General features: G+C 35.9%; 1 protein-coding gene across 1 annotated transcript in view; it reads left to right on the plus strand.

The window, feature by feature from the left end:
* htr1fb (5-hydroxytryptamine (serotonin) receptor 1Fb) overlaps positions 1-11,090 on the plus strand; it is a 50,337-nt gene extending 39,247 nt beyond the window's left edge. Inside the window, exon 2 of the mRNA XM_087237324.1 lies at positions 8,087-11,090. Coding sequence (XP_087093450.1) covers positions 8,112-9,230 — 1,119 coding nt within the window. The 5' untranslated portion in view covers positions 8,087-8,111 and the 3' untranslated portion in view covers positions 9,231-11,090. The remainder of the gene's footprint in view (positions 1-8,086) is intronic.
* Positions 11,091-13,051: the final 1,961 nt, after the last annotated feature.

Here is a 13,051-nt window from a genome sequence, read left to right on the forward strand (position 1 = left end):
TTCATATGTATACGAATGCTACAGACTGAAAATGCAAGCTCGTGGGACAAGTTTTGCATGTTGCTGCATTCGAAAGTCCAAGCTTGGTTAACTCTGACCTGTGAAATTGCATCATGTGATTGAGTAATACCAATATAAAAACAAAACATGACCTCTCTGTACAGAAATGTAAAGAAGTGTATATAGAGCAATTGCTCATTTTATCGATGTCTAATCATATTGTTTTATCGTGCCCCATTTTGCAGCATCATACGACAGAATTTCGCAAGCTCAAACTCTGGTGTGACCATGATTTATGTGTCCAGTAGGAATGGTGTGCTGTGCGAGGCCTTGATTGTGCAGCTCAACAAAGCTGCCACCCACAAAGAGAGAAAGTATTTTTGCCATTGTCCTCTGGAGGTCATAACAGTGTGACTGCATGAAGGGCAATATTTGTTTTCATCCAAGCATTTTTATTTGCTTTTTGGAATATTGCATCAAAATTGCTTAAGGAAAATCGCAAGATGGACATACATTTTAAAATGTGCTCAGAAAAACATGCACACAACTGATAGGATAAACTTTTTTTATCCGATAATTAAAAAATTGCATAAACTTCGAAGGACACATTTAAAGAATAATTTGCTGCATGTGTATAAAAAAAGTAATGGGATTTTATTTCAAGAGATCGTGTAATAACAAAAAATCGGTGGTGACGAGAAAGCATTAGAGTTTTTTCAGTTTTGTTGTAATGATGTTACCAGACATGCTGTCCCAGGAGAGAATTCTGCGCTTGAGGATAGATGAGCTCAAAGCTCTCGTCTGGTCAATAAGCATGTAAGGGGGTACGAGATCAGGTTGTTCTCGAGAGCTCCCCAATACATTCAGCCTAATCAATGATTAACAATGACAGCTCTATGAATAGACTGCCAATCCAACCACACCAGTGCACTTAGGTAGAGAAGCTCAGCACTAAATTGTTTGTGACTTGTTACTATTATTTAATTCACTTTATCACTTGACTTTGGACTGTGGGAGGAAAACAGAGTACCCAGGGAAAACCTACACGAACACGGGGAGAACATGTAGTCTCCAGAGGTGGGTAGAGTATCTAAAATCTATACTCAATTAAAAGTACAAGTACTTGAGGAAATTTTTACTCAAGTAAAAGTAAAAGAAGAAGATATATATATATATATATATATATATATATATATATATATATATATATATATATATATATATATATATATATATATATATATAAACCCCATTTTTATCTTAAAAAGGTAATGTTTAAATGTTTGTTTAAGCAGTTTCATTAGTTATCTCAGTTACCATTAATAAGGGCCAAATTGCGAAAATTTTGACACTACCTGTTAGTTTCGGTTGGACTAGGCTTGTGTAGGTTGCAATTCAGTTCGGTGTAGCTACAGCATGCATTGCATTATCAAACTGTCCTTGTTGATCTTGGATCTTGGAGTGAAAATATAGAGTGAACTTGAGGCCGCTGGTAACCTAGTCTGATAAACTCACTGCACAGACTGCGTGACCGTCCTTCTCGTAACCACAGATGGTGACATGGCATGACCGCAGCATAAACTTGTACATTTTCCTCGACTTCAGCCATCAAAGTGGGCACAGTGGGAGACCCTCCCTATAGTAAAATCTCACGAAACAACCTCTTCAATGTTTTCTCTAATAATTTACTTGAGTAAGCGTAAAGTTCACATTTTTAAATGTACTCAGAAGGTACACGTCACCCAACAATTCTTCTCAATGAACTGTAACGAAGTAAATGTAACTCGTTACTATTCACCTCTGGTAATCTCTGCACAGAAATGCAGACTGGTCCAGCTAGGACTTGAATCAACAACTTTCTTGCTGTGAGGCAGCAGTGCTAACCATTAAGCTGCCATGTCACCTTATCCTGGATTAAACTAGAAAAGAGGAGGAGGGAGAAGGGGTGGATGTGGTGGGGTCTTCCTATAAAGAAGTAGAGTTAGGCAGGATAATTATGTTGAGTTTAGAATTCTCTGATTGGCTAGCTAATGATTACCGATGGGGTGCTTCTCTCACATGCTCCTCCCGGACTTAGTTTGGGAAACTTCACATGTTGCTTTCATACAAAATGCATGCAATAAGCACACTGTTCGAAATTCCCAAATACTTTTCTCACTTATTCTCTACAAGCCACAAAAAGCTATACATTTTCAGCACTTTTTTTACATTAACTAATTTCAAAACTTTTAACAAACTAATGACAAATTTCATTATTTATTTATGTTTTTGCCATATTTATATTGAAATACAGAAAAACATGCCTCAAAAAGACAATCATTACAAACTGATGGGAATTTCAGCTGAAAGCCTACTCAAAATTCCTGGTTTAGTTCTGTTACAACTTTTTTGCTGGCAAATATCAATTACTGTAATATGGGTTGGTAGGGAAAGAAGAGTGTTAGGTATACAGAAAGATACTGACAGTGGGAGTGTGTGGAAAATGCAGCTTCAGTGCTGCACAATGCTTGAAAAAAAACTGTTATCGACCACATTGTAAAATATCTGAAATGTTGTTTTAATCATTGTAAAATCCCTAAGCCAAAGTCTGTCATCAAAGGGGCTTAATATTGCCTCCCAGAATTGTCTTGAGTGGCTGCGCTCCCAAAGAGCAGTCTCGCACCTCTAAAGGCCAACATGTATCATTGAGTTTTGTCTTCTGTTCTAAGGAGCAAGCAATTTATTAAATAAGAAAAAGGCCCACATTGGCTTCTGCTACCACAGCAAATTTCATTTTTCTTTTAATATTTGGCACCAATATCAGAAAATTACTGTTTTGTTCTCTTTTACCAATTGGATGAAAACGCTGCTTTATTCACAAATATTTTATGCAATATTCCAGTTATGCTCATAAATCAAAACACTAGAAACAGCTAATGACATGAAAGGCACATTTCCTTGGGATTTGGACTTTTAAAACTGTGGTCGTGAACTTTTGAGCAACTAATGAACAGCTGTATGAGTTTAAATTCAGTTTTCTAAACATTGCCTGGCTGCTTATTTTTCTTTTTTCCTTCTTCTTCTTCTGGCATTTTAAAGCAGTACTTGCTACCTGGTTAATATCCACCAGCTCAAAATGTAAATACTTGTAAATTTTCTCCTGGAATTAGATATAGCTTTTTTTTTGCATATAAAATATTTTCACATCCAGTAACACTAATGATGCTAGCAAATAAATCAGACAACGTACCAGCAATTTAATATTAGACCTGCAGTTGAGGTTGTGGCTAGTCCATTTATTCTGAGATCAAGTGTACAAGAAAAAGTACAAATGTACTTGAGACCAGTCTCAAGTATACTTGAAAGCTATTATTTACTTGTGTGTGTGTGCATGTGTGTTTTCATAAACAGTATATTCTTAATCGACAAAATGATGCACATTACCTTCACACTGGCCCAATATTTTCAAATATTTTGCGTCCAGGCTTGTGGCATTACATCCTGTGTCTTTTCTATGACTTTGATGTACAAAATGTACCTTTTACCACCCCAGTGACAGCTTTTGTTTTTGAGAGAGTGTCCACAGGCTGTTCAGATGGCAATGTTTACACTTAACAGAGTACATGATCCATTTTAACTGAAACAAACCTGCCACATGTGAACACCCTAATGCCTCATTTTCACTGAGAGGTACAGTTCAGTTCAGTACAATACAAAATGTCTCAGAATGGGTCACCCTATCAACTTGTTAATTTAAAATAAGGCTTCATGTGTTGCATTCCCCAGGCTTGTTACACAGGCTGGTGACCATTCCCTGTAAACCAATAACAGTTAGCTGCGAGTCTAACTCCACCCTTTTGGTACATTCTCTTGTTCTAGATACCCTTTGGAAAGGGTGCCAAAAAGGTTTATGACGATATCTCATGTCACAAAGTCTCGTGAATGTGAACGTTGGAGGCAGGATTAGATTTAAACTGCAAATTGAGTGCTTTGCACAAACCTGTCAACCCAGACTGGCCTCTGTGTTGCACGTCACTTGGTTGGGCGGGTGGGTGTGACCTAACCCCTGTTCAGTTTAACAGCTGCCGCGACACACACATTAACCATGGGCATTACTGATTACAAGCTAAAAGACATAATTATCATAAATGAATTAAGACGTGGAGTATTCCTATTTTAGTCGCATTGTAAGTGCAGTGCAGACATGTAAACACCGCAATCAAACTAGTACAGTCAGGTAGGACTTTTAACTGAAGTTTGTGACAGGATATTCAATACACACAGGGCTGTTTGACACTATTCTTTGCAATTACAGATTCAGTATTAAAGAACCACAGGGCACAAACATCTCTTGAGTTCACGCACACACACTTCACCATCATCCCCAAACACATGTTTATGCTGTCTGGGAAAAGCTGAAGGTTTCATTTCATTAGGTGTGCGGTTTCAAATTATATTAAAACAACTTTTTCCTTTCTCCCTACTTACTCGCATCCAGTAGCTCAAAGTTTGTCACAGAGGCATGAATGAAATGTTGCTGAATGAAAGTGAAAATTAAACACTAAAAACTGAAATTGTACAGGGGAGAAGCAAGTCAGTAGGTAAGTATAGGTAAATATTTGTCGCAATTTCACGTCCCTTACTGCTAGACTCATAAAAATAGAAGAGAAATAACATTCCTTACTAGTTGATTTGAAAAAAAGTAGCTAAATTGTTTTGCAGTTTGTGATTTTTGTTCAGTTCAAATATTTTCCATTCATATATTTTATCATTGAGGATTTCCTAAAATAGTGTTAAATCCCGTCTTGTCTCGTTCTTGTGAATCCATTTTCATGTATTGTCTCATCTTGTACAGTAAGCATCTTATCACAAGCAAAGTGCCAAAACAGTGGAATGGACTGCTTTTGTGGTAACTTTGACAGTGGAAATAGACTCATAAACACACTATACTTTACTGTACTGCTACTCAGCTTTACTCTGGTAGACTAAACCAAAATGCTTGTTGAACTTGGGTTCAAACTAAACAATCAAACCTAGCGTAAAAGCACAAACTTTTTAACTTAGCAACATGGTAATGCCTTTGAATTGAGGCTTAAAGAAGTGCTGGCTGTATGCAGCATTATAAATTGCTCAATGTGTTCTTTAAAAGACAAAAACAACAAGGCAGCTGACTAGTTTTGGAACAGACCCTTTGTTTATAGTCATTGCAATGTAAAGATACATTTGTAGTGTCAATGAATGATTGAATCTTAAAAATATCATTAGAGAGCAAAGTGAACAGAACATTCTGATCCTGCTGTAGCCAACTGTAGGAAGTGAGAAGTGTGCTTGGCAGAGGAAAAAAGCTGGGATGGTCTTAATATGATCACTCTGACTAGCATGGCTTGGCATCGATAAAGACATGGTTGGCCATCCATTTCTTGGTTTTTGAGCAGTCGATGTGTTCACTGGTGTGTTTTCCACTGCACTGTGAAAAATGAATCATCAAACTTGTGTGGAGCATGTTAGATTGACAGGGTGGCAGCAATGTCTCTCAGTGTTATCAGCATCTTACTGCCAGGCCAGATTACAGCTTCACTAGAAGTGACGCAAATAGTAAACATTTTAAGATGCTTTCATCTAGCTTGGCAGGCATGATCATAATTCCTTTGCCCCAAAAGAGAGAACTAAAAAAGTGGTAAGTACCTTTTAAGTAATGTGCCCAATGTATTTTTAAATATGGCATGTAATCCTGAAAGCCATCTTGTGCTAATATGAGCAGGTAAATTAGGAAAAGAGGGCGAGCAAACAAATCTGACACCTTAAAAACCACACAGCATAAAAATCAGACTCCTCAAGTTTAATCTCCATAAAAAATTGCACCAGACTGCCTGAGTTTGTGTTTGAAATGAATGTTTTTCAGACGGTTTTTCCTTAGCTATGGGAAAATAAATTAGCACTCAACTAAATTAGTTTACTCTCTGAAAAATTATTTTCATTTGTCCACTAACAATGTCCAACAGTGAAAATCCCTGAAAATCAATTTTTGAAAATCAAATTTTTTCACAACGAAACAATGTATTGTTCTTAATAGCAATTCTGTGATGGAAATGACATTTAGCATTAAAAAAACAACTACTTTGTCTTGCAAAGTCAATTTTATCGCTAGCTACAATGGCACCACTACTAAAGGATAATTGAATTAGGTGAAAAAAATATGAAATACTTTTAAATCTTATTTAATTGTTGTTGTTTTCTCGTTTTTGTTGATAATTGACCAACAAAAAGTACAATAAAATTAAGATACAAATGATACCAAACACAATTCGTAACAGAGATTTTTTTCAACCAAATATGAAGTGAAAAAAATATAGTTTTCTTAGTGTTTTCTTTTGCTATTCTATGTTTTTCTCTTCTGATGTTTTCTTTTTTTATTTCTAATCAGGTAAGAATTCAAAGTTATTACAAATTTCACTTTAGTGAGTTGTTCTGTTTAAGAGTTTATCACTGTCATTATAGCTAAATAATATTCACTGGAACAGTATTGAACTTATTCAGATGTGTGTTTGAACCATCAGAAAGCGCAATAGCATAAAAAGCACCAATTCTACACAGTTTCTCAGCCTTAAAGCAGACTGTTAAAATTAAGCTAAAATCTAGTGGTCTATTGATTATTTGCCGTCACAAATGAATGCAACATTAAATATTGTAGAACCGTTAAGGACGATACTACCTTTTACAAACTACAGTGGCACAGCCAGTATTTTGGAGCCATGGTATCGCTGTGCTATTGAAGTACCGTCAAACTGTGCAACCCTACTTTATAATAGGCTACTACAATTCTGAACGAAAAACTGTATTATATCTAGCATGTTTTCAGTTGTGTAGTTATCAATCAAAACTTGTCATAGTGTGCAATATTTCATGCATGCAAGGATTACTGGTCTCTCACATGCTGTCCTAAAGCAACCACATATACATGCTATTTCAGGTCGAATATTCAAAGTAGCATGGTAGACAATAAAGGAAGCATGCATTGTCATGGTTCAAAAATGAACCAATGTGATGTGAATATAAAACCAACTCCACCACAGTAAAGCAGGCTAAGCGGAACAGCACTATTTTTCTCGTTTTTTTGTTAAACTAAATTAAATTCTACATTATCGATGCTGTAAAAGGTCCCTTATGAAATTGAAAATAGTTGACAGACAGTTTGGGCTATTATCCATTTTTTTTTCTAAGAGTGTAGCAGCCATTTAAGTCGCTGTGTATTCTGACAAAATAAAGAAAATAAAAAATTATCTTAACAATCCCTCAATTATGAGAATCGTCAGCCTGACAAATTTTAATTGGATGAACATTTTTTAGTCTTATGCCTTAACCAGAATACAAAAATATGTATAAATACATTTAAATTATTATTTTAAACATTGCTATTGAAATGTGAATAGATTTTCAACTACCACAACAAAAAATGTTTCTGAAGAAAATCCCCTACTGCACCTTCAAGTTTAAAGTTATAATAATCAATACAATATATAGAATTAAAGCTTTTTAAAATAGATTTTTTTAATGTTTAAATGTTTTTAATGTGATATATGTGATAACGTTGAGTCTATTTGTGATGCCTGTTTTTTCTGTGATGTGTGTAATGTGAACGTTGATCTGTTTGTGTGGTGAAGCCAATTAAAGATGAATTTCCACTTGTGAACAATAAACTAAAAAAAAAGAGTAGAGGTTATTCCATAGTGTTATTTAAATATTTATATTTCAACTTGACAATTTTAATCATATTGATATTAATAACCTTGTTTTATTGTGGAAATATTGCCTGGTTATTTTCTCATGTCTTAAAAAAGATATATGTTTTTGTGGAATTTTGAACATTTTTTGGATGGTGTAATTTATCTGTTATCGTTTTAATTAAAATGAACTCTTAGGATATCGTTTGAAGGAATGCACGAAAATAATGAGGTTAAATCCTCTAGAGATGTGTCACGGTTTGACTGATTTACCACTTGTTAATGAAAGTCTCATTTTTTTCTACACTTCATCATATCAATGTAAATGAAAGTTTTTCAAACAGGAATGACTTTTCTCATACTTTCTCTTTATCCTTCTTTTATAGGGCAAAATCATAAAATTCTTCCAGCATGGACCCCATTAACTGCACGTCTGTGGATCTCTCTGATGTTCTGGCTAGCAAGATGAGCCCCAGTAAGATCCTCCTTTCTCTGACTCTCTCCTTCCTGGCTGTGGCGACCACTGCCATCAACTCCCTGGTCATCACTGCCATCCTGATCACCCGCAAGCTCCACCAACCCGCCAACTACCTCATTTGCTCTCTGGCTGTGACAGACCTCCTGGTCGCTGTTCTGGTGATGCCCGTCAGCATTGTGTACATTGCAGAAGAGACTTGGGTCCTCGGCCCCATTGTTTGCCACCTGTGGTTAGGTGTCGATGTTACATGCTGCACCTGCTCAATTTTACACCTCGCCGCCATTGCGCTGGATCGATACCGTGCCATCACTGATGCTGTGGCGTATTCGCAAAAACGCACATATAAAAGAGCGATTGTAACCATTTTGTCTCTGTGGACACTTTCCATTCTGGTGTCCCTTCCACCTTTAGTATGGAGGAAATTCCCTAAAGTAGAATTTAAGGACGGGAAGAGGGAACCCATGGACTGTTTGATTGAACACGACCATGTGGCTTTTACCGTCTACTCAACTTTTGGAGCATTTTACATTCCTTTGGCACTCATTTTGGTTCTTTACTACAAGATCTACAAGGCAGCGGAGATGCTTCGTAACCGTAGAGGAAGCAGCCGGTTAGTCAAACAGACCGTCAGCAGTGTGATGCTTCCGGGAATGAGCTCTGATAAAGACATCGCTTTAAGTCCTGACTCATTCTGCCCAATCGAGAAGTCTTTTTCTGATCCTTCGACAGATGGGGAAAGAGTGCGCATTACTTCCTCATCAGGTAATCTCATCAGAGTCCGGAGGAACCCAGGAGCCAGGGAGAGACGAGCAGCTTTGACATTAGGACTAATCCTGGGAGCTTTTGTGGTGTGTTGGTTACCGTTCTTCCTGAAGGAGGTGATTGTGAATATTTGTCCGACCTGCACCACCTCTGCGGTGCTTGCAGATTTTCTCACCTGGCTTGGGTATCTCAATTCACTTATAAACCCACTTATATACACCATCTTTAATGAGGACTTTAAGAAAGCCTTTAAAAAACTTCTGCCACTCTGTTGCAGCACTGTCTTGTGAAATTGCCTGAGAAGGAGGAAGAAATGGGCTAATGGATTGTAGGTTTTGGTGGTTTTCAAGACAGACGTGTCATACTGTAAATCACTGGACTTCTGCAAGAATTACACATCTCTCAGAGACATTGCATCAGTGTATTGTTTACGGTGGGTAGATTTTTCCAAGCAAAATGGGATCCTGGATTAACATCTATGTTGACCCTGGAAATTCATTAATGTTTCGGAAATATAATCCATACCTAACCCCTTCCCCTAAACCTAACCCTAAACCATTCCCAGTCTGGGAGGGGGTTACTAGTTGAACTACAATGACAACCATAACTGTAGGTCTAAACTTAACATAAACTGTAAACGTACCCCTCAAATCTGAGTGGCTGATTGGAATGATGTTCCGGGATCAGCACAGATGTTGTGTCCTGCTTGGTGAAATCACACCTACTTGTTGTTTACATAGTGCGTGTATATACTTTTGTACATGACTGTGAGTAAATCAACCCATTTGTCCACTTAAAGATTTTAGTATTTTGAAATGGAGAATTTTATAAAAAAAAATAATAATAAGTGTCTGGTACACAATGTTATGTAAATCTGTCAAGTTTACACCAAGGGGTAAAAATTTGGCTGGTTAGCATGGTCCAGTGTCCCCCTGCTGACATGTCATAACTAAGCCATCAGTATTTCCCTTCATTATGCACTCTCAGTATGTACAAAGAAAAAAAAAATGTCACTGAGATGGTACCCTTTCAAAAGTCACACTTCTTATGTAAAGGGTACATGTTAGTACCTAAAGGGTCTATATTGGTACTTTGAAGTTATGTATTAGTACTTAAAGTGTCCATACCTTAAAGCCTGAGTGAAATCAAATTTTACTATGGTGTACAATTAAATCATGCAAGTTAGTAAATCTGACTATTTGCTTCCGCATATTGAGTGGGGGTTCCTCTCTGTTGACGTCAGTTAAGTAATCTAACTTATGGAGCCAGATCAGTCTCAAAAATAATACTTTATTATCAATAATAATTTAATTTACAAAATAAAAATCATACATCCACAACACAATTCACATTTACAAAATGAAATTTTTAAGTTCAAAACATGATTAAAAAATATACAAATCCAAATATATATATATAAAATACACAAATCAAATTTGTAAATATTACAAACTATTAAAAAATATGCAAATTAAATTCAGAAATTCAAAAAATGATTCAAAAATACACAAATCCAATTGTAAAATTTATTTATTTATTTTCTGCTCAGTCTCTTTATTAATCAGGAGTCGCCACAGCGAATGAACCACCAACTTATTCAGCATATGTTTTACGCAGTGGAAACCCTTCCAGCTGCAACCTATCATTGGGAAACACCCATACAATGACAATTTAGCCTACTCAATACACCTGTATGCAGGGCCGGAGCAAGCTGAACTGCCGCTCTAGGCATAGGACGGTCGCGCCGCTCTCAACCCTAAAGTGAAAGCACAGGGTATTATACCTCACTAGACGCGGATATAACTGAGGGCGCGGGTGGTGAGGGTAGTGTTGCGGATGCCGCCCTCTCTATTTGGCCGCCCTATGCGGATATAGGGCGCGGGTGGTGAGGGTAGTGTCGGGGACGCCGCCCTCTCTATTCGGCCGCCCTACGCAGTTGCGGATATAGGGCGCGGCCGCGCGGGTGGTGAGGGTAGTGTCGCGGATGCCGCCCTCTCTATTCTGCCGCACACAAATCCAATTTTTAAGTTCAAAACACGATTCATAAACATGCTAATTAAATTTGTAAGTTCAAAACATGACTCATAAATATGCAAATTAATTTCATAAGTTCAAAACATGATTTATATTTAAATCCAATTCGTAAACTCAAAAAAAAAAGATTTTTAAAAATGCCAAAATCATAGGCTATATATTTTTAAAAAACGATAAAAAAAATATGCAAATTCAATTTGTAAATTCAAAACACAATTCAAAAATCCAATTCATGAATTATAAAAGAATTCAAAAATACACAAATATAATTCATGAATTATAGACACGATTAAAAAATACACAAATACAATCCATAAATTATAAACACGATTCAAAAATACACAAATCCATTTCGTAAGTTCAATACACGAGTCATAAATACTCAAATCCAACTTAAAAATACAAAAATCTAATTGTAAATATAAAATTTATAAAAATATGCAAATTCAATTTGTAAATTCAAAACACGATTAAAAAATACACAAATGCAATTCATGAATTATAAACATGATTCAAAAATACACAAATCCAATTCGTAAGTTTAAAAACACGATTCATAAATATGCTAAATTAATTTGTAAGCTCAAAACACGATTCATAAATATGCAAATCCAATTTGTGAATTCAAAACACGATTCATAAATACATGAATCTAATTCATTTGGTGAAAATATTTATGATTTTTACTTGTGAATTCACAAATTGTATAAATGTACAAATTGAATTTTGTAAATGTAAATTGTGCTGTCCCTTTATGAATTTTAAAGGGCTCCATGTTAACCATACAACTAAAGTTATTAGTATGCTAAAAGGCAGGGGTGTCCAAACTCGATCCTGGAGGGCCAGTGTCCTATTGAGTTTAGCTCCAACCTTAATCAAACACATCTGAACCAACTAATCAAGTTCTTACTAGATATACTAGAAACATCCTGGCAGGTGTGTTAAGTTGGAGCTAAACTCAGCAGTACATCAGCCCTCTATGGCCAAGTTTGGACACCCCTGCTATAAGGGAATGATGCGCAAAAAGAAAGCCCTGCACCCTACTTGATATTCCATTTCAACTGGAAATACATCAACATACTGAAATAAAAGTCTCAACAGCTACCAATTCACATGGACTGTAAAGATACACATTAGTATCTAAAAAAGAACAAAAATGTATACTGAAATTGGTACTGCCTCAGTGACAGATTTTTTTTTTTTTTCTGAGAGCGTAGCAGCTATTCAAGTCGCTGTGTATTCTGACAAAATAAAGAAAATAAAATAATAAAAAATGATCTTTGCTATTCTCTACATGTTTTAGTTTATAAAAAGTTGTAAAAAATGTGAAATGCATTTCATATTGGGGCTAGCAAAGAATGTGATTACAAATTCATCATCATGCTTTTTTTTTTTTTTTTCATTTTACTCCAAAGTGATTAAATGCCCTTTAAGCTGGAGATATAGCAATTTTGAGTTCTGAACACATGAATGCTTAAAGGAAGTTGTGTTTATGAGTGATAAACTCAAAAATCAAATACCTGTGATAAAGAACATCAGAAAGCATGGCTTCTTCAAACAGCCATTTACTCATTCATATTATTTTATTCATTGCAAATAACACACAGATAACTTGAAGCTACTTTTTTTTTTTTTTTAACAGGAATAACTCCTGTATTATGGATGATCTTATGTTGTCACTCCTTGAGTTTGGTTGGTTGTGAAATATATTTTGTAGACCACGCAGAGATGTTGACAGTTCTTTACTGAAAAGCAGTATAGTCTGTAACTGAGTAATTGTGCCTTTTGCACACAAATCCAACAAAATCACAAGTCCTCGACTGTGACAGATTTTCTTTAGGAGTTTAGCTCAAATCCTGAACAAACTAAAGTATAGCCTATAGCAAAGCTTATGAAAGACAAACCTGCAACCTTTAGCTAAAGCATATTAGCTAATGCTAAGAATAAATGACGAGGGTGTTGAAAATATGATGGAAGAAATGAAATCAGCATAGCAGTCTCAAGGTTAATGGAAATAAATTTTTGGATTCAGCGGAGTGGGAATAACACTGAACATTCTTAGTTTAAACATTTTATA

Source organism: Danio rerio, chromosome 1 (assembly GCF_052040795.2).
Source record: "Danio rerio strain M-AB ecotype USA chromosome 1, GRCz13ab, whole genome shotgun sequence".
NCBI classification, from domain to species: domain Eukaryota; kingdom Metazoa; phylum Chordata; class Actinopteri; order Cypriniformes; family Danionidae; genus Danio; species Danio rerio.